General features: G+C 41.6%; 1 protein-coding gene across 5 annotated transcripts in view; it reads right to left on the reverse strand.

Annotated features, from left to right (window-relative positions):
* Positions 1-12,390, reverse strand: part of prdm10 (PR domain containing 10) — a 20,631-nt gene that overhangs the window by 5,387 nt on the left and 2,854 nt on the right. For 4 of the 5 annotated variants that reach the window (XM_034866353.1, XM_034866368.1, XM_034866357.1 and 1 more), the window contains exons 4-17: positions 11,930-11,989; positions 11,718-11,822; positions 10,825-11,002; positions 9,169-9,410; positions 8,036-8,236; positions 7,253-7,325; positions 6,987-7,104; positions 6,785-6,902; positions 5,569-5,826; positions 4,171-4,182; positions 3,609-3,953; positions 2,124-2,279; positions 1,845-2,024; positions 1,653-1,763 (exon numbers count right to left, since the gene is read on the reverse strand). In XM_034866353.1, coding sequence (XP_034722244.1) covers positions 1,653-1,763; positions 1,845-2,024; positions 2,124-2,279; positions 3,609-3,953; positions 4,171-4,182; positions 5,569-5,826; positions 6,785-6,902; positions 6,987-7,104; positions 7,253-7,325; positions 8,036-8,236; positions 9,169-9,410; positions 10,825-11,002; positions 11,718-11,822; positions 11,930-11,989 — 2,157 coding nt within the window. The remainder of the gene's footprint in view (positions 1-1,652; positions 1,764-1,844; positions 2,025-2,123; positions 2,280-3,608; positions 3,954-4,170; positions 4,183-5,568; positions 5,827-6,784; positions 6,903-6,986; positions 7,105-7,252; positions 7,326-8,035; positions 8,237-9,168; positions 9,411-10,824; positions 11,003-11,717; positions 11,823-11,929; positions 11,990-12,390) is intronic. The other variant, XM_034866376.1, reaches the window with a different exon arrangement.

The following is a 12,390-nucleotide window of genomic DNA, read 5'->3' on the forward strand; positions in this document are numbered from 1 at the left end:
GGAAAAAGGCTGCAATGAAACAAAGAGTGAAAAATTTAAAGGGGTCTGAATACTTTCCGTACCCACTGTATTTATTATAGTGCATTTCATACTGCAATACGTTCCAGACATTGCTCTGAGGAACAGTGGACTTTGATTAAAAAGTTGATTGGAGAGGGGAAAACATATAAAGAAGTGCAGAACCTTATAGGCTGCTCAGCCGGAATTATTTAAAATGCCCTGAAATGGCATCTAAAGCCTGAAAAAACTCCCATTTGAATGGAGTACTGTTACGATCAGAAGAAGGCTATGTGAAGCAAAGATATCAGCTAGAAGCCCCCGCAAAGTCCCATTGCTGGAAAAAAAAGACTTAATAGGTTGAAATTTGCCAAAGAACACAGTGACTGGCCAAAGGAAAAATGGCACAACATTCTGTGGACTGATGAGAGCAAAATTGTTCTTTTTGGGTCTAGGAGCCACAGAGAGTTTGTCTGATGACTCCCATGCACTGAATTCAAGCCACAGTACACTGTGAAGACAACCAAGCATGGTGGTGCAAAAAAATCATGTTATGGGGATGTTTCTCACACTGTGGTGTTGGACCTATTTATCACATACCAGGGATTATGGATCAATTTCACTACATCAAAATACTTGAAGAGGTCATGTTGCCTTATGCTGAAGAGGAAATGCCTTTGAAATCGGTCTTTCAACAAGACAATGACCCAAAACCCGGTAATGCAGAGGAATTGAGGAATGTAGTTCAATCGTCCTGAGGTGCAATACCTGTTCTCAGGTGCCAGAAGTTGGTCGACACAGATGTGAAGCAGTTCTCAGAAATAATGGTTATGCAACTAAATATTAGTGCAGTGATTCAAAGTGAAGCAAACCCTTGAGACTTTTTCAGTTTATGCAGTACAAATTAGAGTTTGTAAAGAAAAATGCAAATACTGCACAGCCTGAACAGCCTAATATTCCATTTTCTTCACTTTCTGAAAAGATATAGCGCATTCTTGATCAATTTTGGTCATGTTTTGATTTGGAATTGAATGTGCAGTGTTCCCAATGCATTGACATTACGGAATTAAACGCTATTCTAAAGATATTGAGCATTATTGACTTTTTTTAAACACACAGCTGTAAGTATCGGACAACATTATGGAAAGGATCCCTACACTGATAGAGCTTCTTGTTAAAGAGTAAGATCCTTTTAGTTTAACCCTAGCCTAACTCATTAGACTCCATGTAAATAAACAGTACATTTAGTGTGTAGCCATCATATTTTCACATGTAAATGGGTGAATTAAGAGTTTGTTTCAATCAAACCAGAGTGGTTATTGTTGAAGCAGTAACACTGCAGCTTTTTTCACCGCTGTTTTGCAATGCAATACTGGACCAATTTCAGAGCTTGTTGTTTTCAATCAGTCCCTTAGACACAAAAACTGAGGGTCCAGGTTAATTAAAAAAAAAAACTGAATTCAACCTTTAACATTCTACTGAAAGCTCAGGAGTTTCAGGTAAAGCAGAAGTTTACATGTTTGATTCAAAGCATAGGCATCCATGCAGAACAGGATTGCACACAGGATTGCACTCTGAAATCATTATATGAATAAAAATAATGCCAAGCAGCCTCCAAACCTCACTGTACACATACAAGGCTGTGGAAAACAAACCTTGTCACAGTACTGGCAGAAGTAGTCCCTGTTGGGCTTGATAATTGGCAGCGTGAGCTCAGGCACATCATCAATACGCATCTCTGGATGACGCTTTGACAAATGATTGACCTGGAACCAGAAAAATAAAGCAATGTGTATTAGAATTCAGTAAGAACAAAATAAAAAACCTTTCTGCAAGTTGTTGCTCACCAGCATTCCTCTGCGTCTGAACCCCATCATGCACACTCGGCATTTGAACATGAAGCTCTCGAAGTCGGTGGTGGGCACCTTCAGTTTCAGGGTTTTGGAGCGGTGGATTCGGTCAGCCTTCTTGGCCTCTCTGTCGGGATTGTGCATGCGCTGCATGTGCTCCCGCAGCTTATCCTTCCTCTTGATGTCCCAGGAAAATGACATGTCACATGAGAACTCACATCTTCTTAACCAACACTGCCAACTGGTATCTTTCAATCCTCCATCTTTTCATCTTACCTTGAATTGTTTGCCACATGTTGAGCACAGGAAGTCCTTGCGGTCAGAGTGGCGCAACATGTGCAAACGCAGCTTGTCTGGCCGGCAGAAGGCTTTTTCACAGTTTGAGCACTGAAAGATCTTCTCTGAATGGAAGCAGCGTATATGCTTCTTTACCTAAGGACGAGAACATTTTGCAGTCTGAGAACAGAGTAAAACAACCAAAGAAAACCTTCTCGACTGAAATTCTGGCTACTCTACAACCAAAACATCTGTATATTAACTAAATTGTCTAACGATCACTGAGTGTACTCAGACTTTTTAAGACCATTATGAATTAAATTTAAGACCTATATCGCAATATTTAAGTACAAAGACATGTAGAGTCACAAAAGTAATTGCAAAGTACATTTTCACATCACGATTCTCTGCCATAATTCTTTTTCTCACAAAGTGTAATGCGTATTACATATGACCCATGACAAAACAAAGCAAATTAGCAGTAATTGGTAGATTTTTTGGGCACCTATTGCACATTGCTCATCACCACAAGCCTGTAAACAAAGAGGCTCCAATGAAGAGAAGGGAGAGCATCGCAGAGCTTTGGAGCACTTTAAAACCTATGTACATACAGTCTATGTTTAAAACTCACAGAAGAAAGTAGTAGCATTTGTAATGCAGTCGGCTCGTAAAATTAAATGAAGAGAATCAGGGTTATAAAAGAACAAAAAAAAAGATGGTTAACATGGTTATTTAACAATGAAATCGTGATTAGGTTGAATCGAGATTTTAACAATTAATCGTGCAATCCTAATGTGCGGCGAATTATATTTGGACTACGGAAAGAAAGAACTACAACACCAACAGAGGCGGTGTTACATGGACGTAGGAAAAGTAAGATGTGTATCAAATCATTTAAGACCTAAAACAACACTTCAGCGAATTTAAGACGCTAACATTTGGAATTTTTGACTTTTAAAAAGACCCCGTGGAACCCTGGTATTCACACGATGCTACACACAGCAGCAGCGTGACCAGGGGGCTGAGCATCATCGAAGAATGTTCAACTTTAATGAAAACGCTGCGCTGGACACTGCATACAATCACAGTGACTCTACAATTACCACCAAGACCAATCGTCGCCTCTTATTTTCTTTTGTTACAATAGATCTTGTTCTCCTTCGCTTTCGCTAGCTTTATGTGAGTGTCATCTAGGGACTTTGTGTGCTTTAAAAATGTACCCCCACGTCGGAGTTTCTTGAGGCGCATACGCACCGGATAAGCATATTTACGGACATATCTGAACCCCAAGAGTTTACTGCCTCTGAGACGCAAGGGGGGCGGCCAGAGCGAGGCCTCAGTACCGCATATGGGTTGGTGTTCCGGGGGATTTTTACTTGACAGATTAAGATCACAGACAACCTCTGTAACTACTCCAAATGACTAAAGGTCACCAGGTAATACTTATCCTGTTCAAATAGGGATTATGAGACATTCATCACTAACCTGGATGAAGTCAGTAAACGTCTTCTTGCAGGAAGGACAGGTAAAGCAGCCCTCCACAGCATGCACCCCCACGTGGTCTTTGAGCAGGTCCAGCCTTTCAAAGGTTTCTGGGCACAAGAGACAAGAGTAGGAGCGGTTCTCTGTGTGCACCACTAGGTGGTCCTCCAGGGCCGAGTCACTCATGAAGCTCTTGCTGCAAATGTGGCAGGAAAAGGCGTAGGCGTCGCGGCCGTGGACCCGCAGGTGCTGCTCTAGCTTGTCTTTGTCCCGGAAGGCCTTGCCACAGTGGGTGCACTTAAAAGGACGGAAACTCTTCCTGATGAAAAGGTGCTGCAGCGCTGCGTTCTGCCATGGAAAAGAGAGAAATAGGAACTGTTGTCAGAAAACCCCCAGCAGTGTTGACTGACATGGATCTGTTGAAACATGGGGAGAGGGTGATGGATGCAATGGAGTGTGCGGGAGGGGGCATGTCCTGAAATGTCACGTCAACATTAACACCATGGAAAATGACAGAATCTTTGAACCAAATGTGTTCCTCTGCGATCCTCAAGGTCCCACCCACCTGTACATCCATCTGTGAGGGGAGCACGCATTGAGGAAGAGAGACACACTGTTGTAAAGCAAATCATGGCCACTATGACACCAAAAAATCTCAAACACTGTTGCATTTTTGTAGAGGTGTGACGATTTTCTCCAAAGTTGACTTTGAACTTTTGCAGAGCGGCAGCAGAGTGGTAGTTGGGAAAAAAAGCTGTATGAAAAAACCCAGTATTAGAACGTTAGACACCTCTTCTCTCTTTGTTTTATCGGTCTTTATCAAAATTAAGGTCAGGAGGCTGACTTTACTTTTAAAGTTATAGTGCACAGTTTCTGTCGCCCCCATGAGAAATTCTAAGTAATGACAGCAACAATACTGTCGTGTAGGGAATTATCTTCATTTGAGCTTCTGAATGTAAAGGTCATTTCTTAATGTCAAAAAGTTACTCACTAAAGCTTTAATGATGATATCCAAGAAAAATAAATGTTCTCCGCTCATCTTGAAATGGTCATAAATCGATACTCGAGTAGCTACTTCATTGCTTACTGCTGCAATCAAGAAAATGCAGAGGAGAACAAAGGATAGTTTGTTCCACATAATCATCTGTTGATTGTTTGATGGTTATTTGGTTGTGCGCTAGAACGTAATCACTGTGAGAAAATTGTCTTTACAACTGCAGGAGACAAAGTCAGTGGCCAAAGGTCTCAACTACTGCCAGAAATAAGGCTGAGTGGATCATGCTTGAAGAAAACAATTGGTCGGTCTGTCTTTGCACTTTGATTATTCCTAGAGGACTACTTTGACAATGGTTTGCACTTCAAAAAATAAGACCAAAAAAAACATGGTCAATCATTAGTTATTTTTACTGTTTTTATTTTTAATTGGCGGAAACTAAAGTAGTTGAGCTAGAAAATCACACACAGCTTCAAGTAGAAGTTAGAAGCTTACGTTGCAGTTATTAGGTCTGAAGAAGCTATCCATAAGTTATACAGCAGAGAAGCCAGTCATTTGAGTCTATGGCAAAATCGTTCAGTGCTCCGTTTTCATTTGGTGAGCGGGCTTATGAGAGGGCTTGGGTGGTTTGACTGATCTACAAGTGAAAAGAGGGAAGGACCTGAGTTTTCTGGAAGAAGCTTTGTGTATGCTGGTATTTTGTTGAATGGTGTTAAAAATTGTAGTTATGTCATCTTTTTTTGTTTTTTGTTTGGCTGGGTGGGGATGACGAAGAGTGGGGGTGTAATGTTCATATTGCGAGTTGTATGTTTTGAAGGAAATATTGAAAAAAAAATGTAAAGAATTGTTATATCCTAAAGAAATATTGTTAAAATCTCATCTAGTTATTGTGAACCCAATCTTGTGAATGATCTCCTAAGCCGAGTGTCTCGTCACACCCCTACGTATCAGCGACCGCAGCAGTCTTACCCGGATCCTCTTGGCACGGCGCATGTCCTGAGATGTGAGGTGGCTGTCTGAATGACTGCTGTGTGCAGGGTCCTCCTTTAGTGGGACTGACAGCGCCGTGTTGGAGGACGGGGTGACCGACTCTGCCTCTGGTTCTCCTGAGGGAGGTAGAAGCTGGCCCTCGGCCCCGGCCTCCAACTCCATCTCCACCACCTTCATCCCGTTTTGAGCTCCCTCCACTTGCTCCTCCAGCGCCTTCTCTGTCAGTTCCATCATCTCCTGATTCAAAAAAGATAATAAAAGGTCAGTCACAATTTTTTCAAGCCAGTCAACTAATCACTTAATCCAGTGATACCCTACCAGTACAACCAGTGTACCCCAGGGGATACATCGGCAGAGGGTGTGCAGACAGATCTTAGCTCAACTAAAACAACAAATTATGATTTGATTGGAAAAATATATCCACATGTTAACAGGATGTCAACTGTAACGTCTGAACCCCACATGTTGCAGTTATGTAACAATGTGAAAAACTAGTTAGCAAGTGAAAACAGGTGAATTAACTAGATTAAGTAACAGCTAAACAGCTTGAATTATTATTTAAAGTAATGGAGAAAGGGTTTAAAAATAAGCTAACAAATGAAATAGTTAGCCAAAAGTAAATGGCTTAAAATAAAAGTTGATGGAAATATTGTTGAAACATTTAGCTTCACTCCCAGTAGTAGAAGCTTTCTACTGCTTACTGTTCTACATATGTTCTTACATACGTAAGAAGATATACATTTTGAACTGACGAAGGGGTATGGAAGTTCATCTGGCAGGGCTGTGGGGGGTCCTGGGGGGGGGCTCCTTAGCCTCAGTTGTGTCCTCTCCGTAGACTGCGTAAGTGGCATGATATACTTATTTAAGAAAAATAGCAGGGCCGGTGTGTGTGTGGTAGAGTGAGTGAGAGAGTGATGGCGATTAGCTTCGGAGCGAGTGGCGACTCTAGAGTCATAGTGAGGGAAACAAAGTGTCTCCCCTGTGTTTTCTGACCACTTTGAGAAATCTGTAGCAGGAGAAGTGAACCGTAAACTCTCCTTGATTTCATCTTGCTTATGGAGAAGAAGAATCAGGAAATGAGTCACGGGGAAATGCAACGCAACCAAGCCATGGCCGAGAGACGTGCAGTTACATTTTTCCAAAAGGTGTCCCAGTGTCGATTTCACACAGAAGCATAAACAAATGTGTCCCTTACTGTCTTGTCCCCACCAGCGTCTACAGGTGCATCCAAGCGAATAAATTTAGGGGGGCGCCCCGGTCTTCTTCCTGTCCCAAATCTCCTCCTGCCTCTGCCTCGCCCCCGGCCTCTGGATCTGAAAGAAACAGTGGGCGGGTCATTTGGACTATAATGTGATAAGAAAAGGAAAGACAAAATGAAAAATATGGTAAGTTTTTACCTGGTAACAGAATGTACTTTGTCGTCATGCATGTTGAGATGTTGCTGCAGCTGTTCAGAGCTCACAAAGCGGCGGTTACACTCATAACAAGGCCAGTTCTTCTCCTGCTCCCGGAGCACTGAGGGAATCAGAATCAGTAACGGTTTCAACAAGGAACAATACAAAGTGAGGATGAGGACCTACTACCGTTTGGATTTGTAACGGGACACCTCACACCACAGCAGGGCTGAGACATGTGTTGATATTAAGCGAAGTACGGGGCTAACCTTTTTTCTCTTCTTCTGTAACATCGTGGATCTTCTGATTGACAAACTCTGCATATGATGCTGCATACCACACCTTCAGAAGGAAATATAAAAAAATTACATAAATTACTACAGCCTAGTCCAGTCCTAACATTCAAGTAACAGTAACAACATTACATGGCAATGCTACCACCTGCTGGTAGGGGCAGTACATTACAACTTGACCCACTTTCACTTAACTATGGTGCCGTCGATCACAGCTCCGTGATCTGCGTAACAACAGTACAGTGGAACATTTAACAGAGCAACAGTAATACCCTAATATACCATCGTTACTGAGAATAAACTACATTCTCGGTTATATTTGCACTGAATAACGCATTCAATAAACAGAAACATAACTCTTGCAGCACAAATGAACAGATGCGCAATATAAGCTCAAACATAAAATAGTACCCACATGAATTAGCCTACTGTTGCTAATACTGCATTCACTTTGCGGCTATAACATCAGTAATCAAGTTTGCAAGATCCCCTCCCACCCATAGCAATATTTACAGTTAGCTAAGTTTACCTGATAAAAAGGAGGATAAGGCACCAAAACGACTTATAATAATAGTAATTTAAAGATGTAGTAGCACTGGATGGGAAGGATAACACAAGGTGTGTGTCGCGATTCTGCCTTCCCCCACCGCGACACAGGTCCGTGCATCATAGTGTTGCGATTTTGGTTTCATATTGTATCTTGTTACAGCCCTAGTGTTCAGTGCTACATATGAAGCAGGAGAAATGACCAACACAAACCTTGAGCTCTTGTTTGGGTTGGATGTTCTTGATGGACGTGTAAAATATCTCCGAGCCGTACTGGTAGGCCACCAGGTTCTGCTCCAGGTGGTTCTGAGCCGGTCGCACAAACATCATCCAGTTACAGCTGTCCTCGTCAGAAAGGTCCAGCCACGTGTCGTCAGACTTCTCTCCATCTTTCTCTGCATCCAGCATGCACAGCTAAGACAACCAGCAGAAATCTGGTTAGAGACCAAACCGGGAAAGTGAAACCTTCGACTGCACTTCGTTGTCCATGCAAAAACATTTCCCTTAGTTTACCCAATACTTTCCTATAGAACTTAACTAAAACTCCTTTTTTGTTTCTTTGTTAGGACACTATAATAAAAAATGCTCTTTGCTTCTGGGTGTTTGTAATGCAATGCTTTCACAACTCTGATTACTTTATTTCTAACTATACTAAAATAAGGAGGGAGACAAAGACGGTTTAGATTTTTAAGTATTATTACTTCCTGCAGCCAAGAGGTATCCCTATCCAGTATCAGGATGTCAAATTTAACAAGCAGGTCTTCTCTTAATAGAGAAGATGGTAGGAGATATGTGTTTGTATTACATTAACATTTTAGTCAGTGGTGGAAGAAGTATTCAGATCCTTTATCTTAAAGTACTAATACCACACTGCAAATTCTCTGTTACAAGTGAAAGTCCTGGAATAAAATGTTACTGAAAATGTACTTCAAGTATTCAAAGAAAAAGTACTTTATGAATAAAAATCCTCCCATTTTAGAAAATGTAAAGGATTCCAACAGTTGGACTTGTAGGCCCTTATATTGTTATATTTCGTTTATAATAAAAGATTTTATAAACTCCTTGTGTTTTGTGTGCAAAACTCTTACTGTGTAACGTAACAAGTAACTAAAGCTGTCAGATGAATCTAGTGGAGTAAAAAGTACAATATTTTTCTCTGAAATGTAACAGGGTAGAAGTAGAAAGTGGCATAAAAAGCAAAGACCCAAGTTAAGTAAAGTACCTCAACATTTGTACCTATGTATAGTACTTGAGTAAATGTACTCAGTTACATTCCACCACTACATTTTACTCAGTGCAGCGTAACACAGAACCCTAACTCAATAGCAATCAGATGGACAAATTACTTTGAGATGAATGTAGTGGTCTTGCATTTCACTCTGAGGAACCAGGGGTCCCTCCACAGGACCAAACTGTGTGCGCTTAGGGATGCGTCTCTTGGAGAACACCCCGCCCAGGAAGCGATCGATGTAGAGGACCAGAGGCAGACTGGCCCGGGCCTTGGACATGACGGGCCGGTTGGGGATGGGGTGCAGAGGGCCGTGCTTCAGACACACAGACGGGTTGGCAATATTACACTCCTCACACCCTAAGAGAGATCAATAAGACACAAATCAGAACCAAAGACACTGTATATAAAATAAATAAGGTTGTTCAGCAACCACAGGACAAGACATAAGTTGTTTCAGTGAGCTACAATTCTATTAGGCATTCATTTTTTATTTGGCAGATTTGTGACTTTGTCTTGAAAGCAAATTAGAACACAAATTGCTTATCAAGAAAAACATGTACTGTATGTATTTAGAAATGCATAAAATACTACTGTCAGGTCAATGCAAAATCCCTGAGCGGAGTGTCATCAAACAGACCATCATTTCACAGTCAAGACTCAAGACTCTGCTGTCTGTTCTACATGAGTGGCAGACCAGGCGGCTTTGTTACCACTATGGACCACGTCACTCACAGAAAAGGATGTCAATAATTAACCACTTTATAGTTAACCGACAAGAAGAATTTTGCCAGTTACTAACTTCCTCCACAGCACTGTGAAGGGCGAAAACATGGTCTGGTTTTTTCACATTTCTTTAAACCAATCACAATCATCCCGGGCGGCGTAACGAGCCGGACGGAGCACCGGTGCCACTGCAAGATAGCCTCGGGAAGGAACTTGTTTTAGTGAAACATTTACGTTCAAAGGTTGTTTTAGTTGTGCAACAGAAAACGGAAAACTCTGATTGGACCGAACCTGCAGAGATCAAAGGAACTGAGCAGTTAACCATAGTCCTCAGAAATCCACCGGAGTTTAGAACTCCACCACAAAGAAAGAGGAATGTTGTGGATAGACTAGTTTACAGTTTAAAACAATATTATTAAAAACTAAAATAAAAAACGTATTTAAAAATGACTATTTTTGCATTGTAAAGGAAAACTGCTAATTAACATGCTTGTGTTCATATGCATGTAGCAAGGTGTGTTTTAAGCTATTTCTTTTGGCTCGTAGCTCTGAGCTGGATGGTGCTCACCGCAGACAGCTACATGACACATGCCTCTATGTCGAAAAGGACCGGCGCGGTTAAATCTGGGGACTGCGGTGGTGCCATGCATGTCTGAGCCCGTCTCCACCGCAGACGGGCGGCCTCCCCTGCTAGTTTGCCAGCTGTGTGGCTGCATGTGTTCAAGACATTGCACGGAACATCGTGGCAGTGCGACCCGTGCAAGTCCACAGCTGTCCACAGAAGGTGAAAAGTATGTCCGAGCCTCCTGGACAAGTGGACTGCCTGTTTTTTGGTTAACGTTTGGGTGCCTTGTGGTTCCGAGGTGGAGTGGTCGCCGCTCAACCACAAGAGTTCAATCCCAGGCTCCTCCGGCCACATGTCAAAGTGTCCCTGAGAAAGACATTGTACTTTGCGTGCATGTGACAAATTAAGAATAAAATTGTTGGATTGGTTCGGTCAGCTATCAGTCAGAAATATATCAATTTACAATTTAGCATCCCTACTCACAGAGGCTGTGAGGGTTGAAGGACTGAGGCTGACGAGGTTCCCAGTCATCCATCTCAGAGTCTTCATCCTCATCTTCGTCAGAATCGTCTGTGGAGTCTGTGGCCCCGAGGGGACTGCTGGGGGGGTCCACCATGTCAGCCATGGAGGAGGGGAGCGAATTGGACACAGACAGGTGCTCCTGTGTGTGTTTGATCATTGCAAAGGTTGAAAAGTGTTCTGTTTATCTTAAAGTTAAACACACTCACAAGTTCTCATTTTCAGGCTTGTTCACGTGTAACAATGCAATAAAAATGTAATGTACATTTACTTATAATAAAATCAAAATCTCTGAATGCTCACCTGTGAGATTTCTGAAGATTATTTTTGTGTATCCTATATCACATGCCATTAAGGTTACAGCAATCCCAGCATGATATAAAAATTGACGGTATCTTGGGGTTTACATTTGCTTATCTACCGTATTAAAAAATGTACTTTATTTTCAAAAAATAGACTTTTTTTACACATACTTCAATAAAAAAAAAAAATGGTTTCAAGTTTAATTTATAATAAATTGTTTGTTCAACCCAAAAACAATTTCTGTTTTCATTACTTTAAGGGTCATTGTAACTGATACTAATGATAATAACTGTTTAATATGGACTGCCGTGAAACTGCAATATATTCCGGGATGGTTATCATACCGTGAAAATCTCATACCATCGCAAGCCTACACGCTGTTATACTGTATCTGCACTACAAATATCTCAATGTAAGTTGCATGTGAACTGCACAGAGTCCACTTACCTGAGGGAATGACAACAACATGTTTTTGCTATGACTGTGGGTTAAAATGAGAACAGACACATACCATTCACTTGTTTGGTAAGGTAAACAACACAAAGTGTCCTCACCTGGGAAACTGTCTCCAGGATAGCTTGGGGAGCCTCTGCTACATTACTGAGAACATGTAAATTGGCGGCATTCATGTTCTGTCCACTGGGCAGCAAAACTGTGACCTATGAATGAGATTACATTGCTTTAAAGTAATAAAACAATATTTCTTTTAAAACAGGTGATACACAGCTAGGTAATGACATGACAGTAGCCTACATGGTAAATTTACCTGTTGCGTTGTACCATCCTGCTGAATGTAAGCCACTTGTGGCTGATCAGCAAATACAGTCTGAAAGAAATACAGAGCTGTGAGCAAAACTTGCAGAGCCGTGTGCACGCATACATACTAATTCATGTGTACTTTGAACATTTGAAGAAGGAATGTGAAAATATATTAAAAGGTCCTGTAACATGCTGGTTTATGGATTGCTTTTATTCAGACCTTAGCAGTCCCTTAATACTGTATGTGAAGTCTCTTTTATAAAGACCTTAGTGGTCCCCTAATACTGCATCTGAAGTCTCTTTTATTTAGGCCTCAGTGGTCCCCTAATACTGTATCTGAAGTCTCTTTCCCGAAATTCGGCCTTGGTGCAGAACTACAGCCACTAGAGCAAGTCCCACAATGAGCTTTTCTTAGTATGTGCCATTTCTGTGTCTGTAGCTTTAAATGCTATTGGGGGGGGGGGGGGG

The sequence above is a fragment of the Etheostoma cragini genome, chromosome 3, assembly GCF_013103735.1.
Source record: "Etheostoma cragini isolate CJK2018 chromosome 3, CSU_Ecrag_1.0, whole genome shotgun sequence".
NCBI classification, from domain to species: Eukaryota; Metazoa; Chordata; class Actinopteri; order Perciformes; family Percidae; genus Etheostoma; species Etheostoma cragini.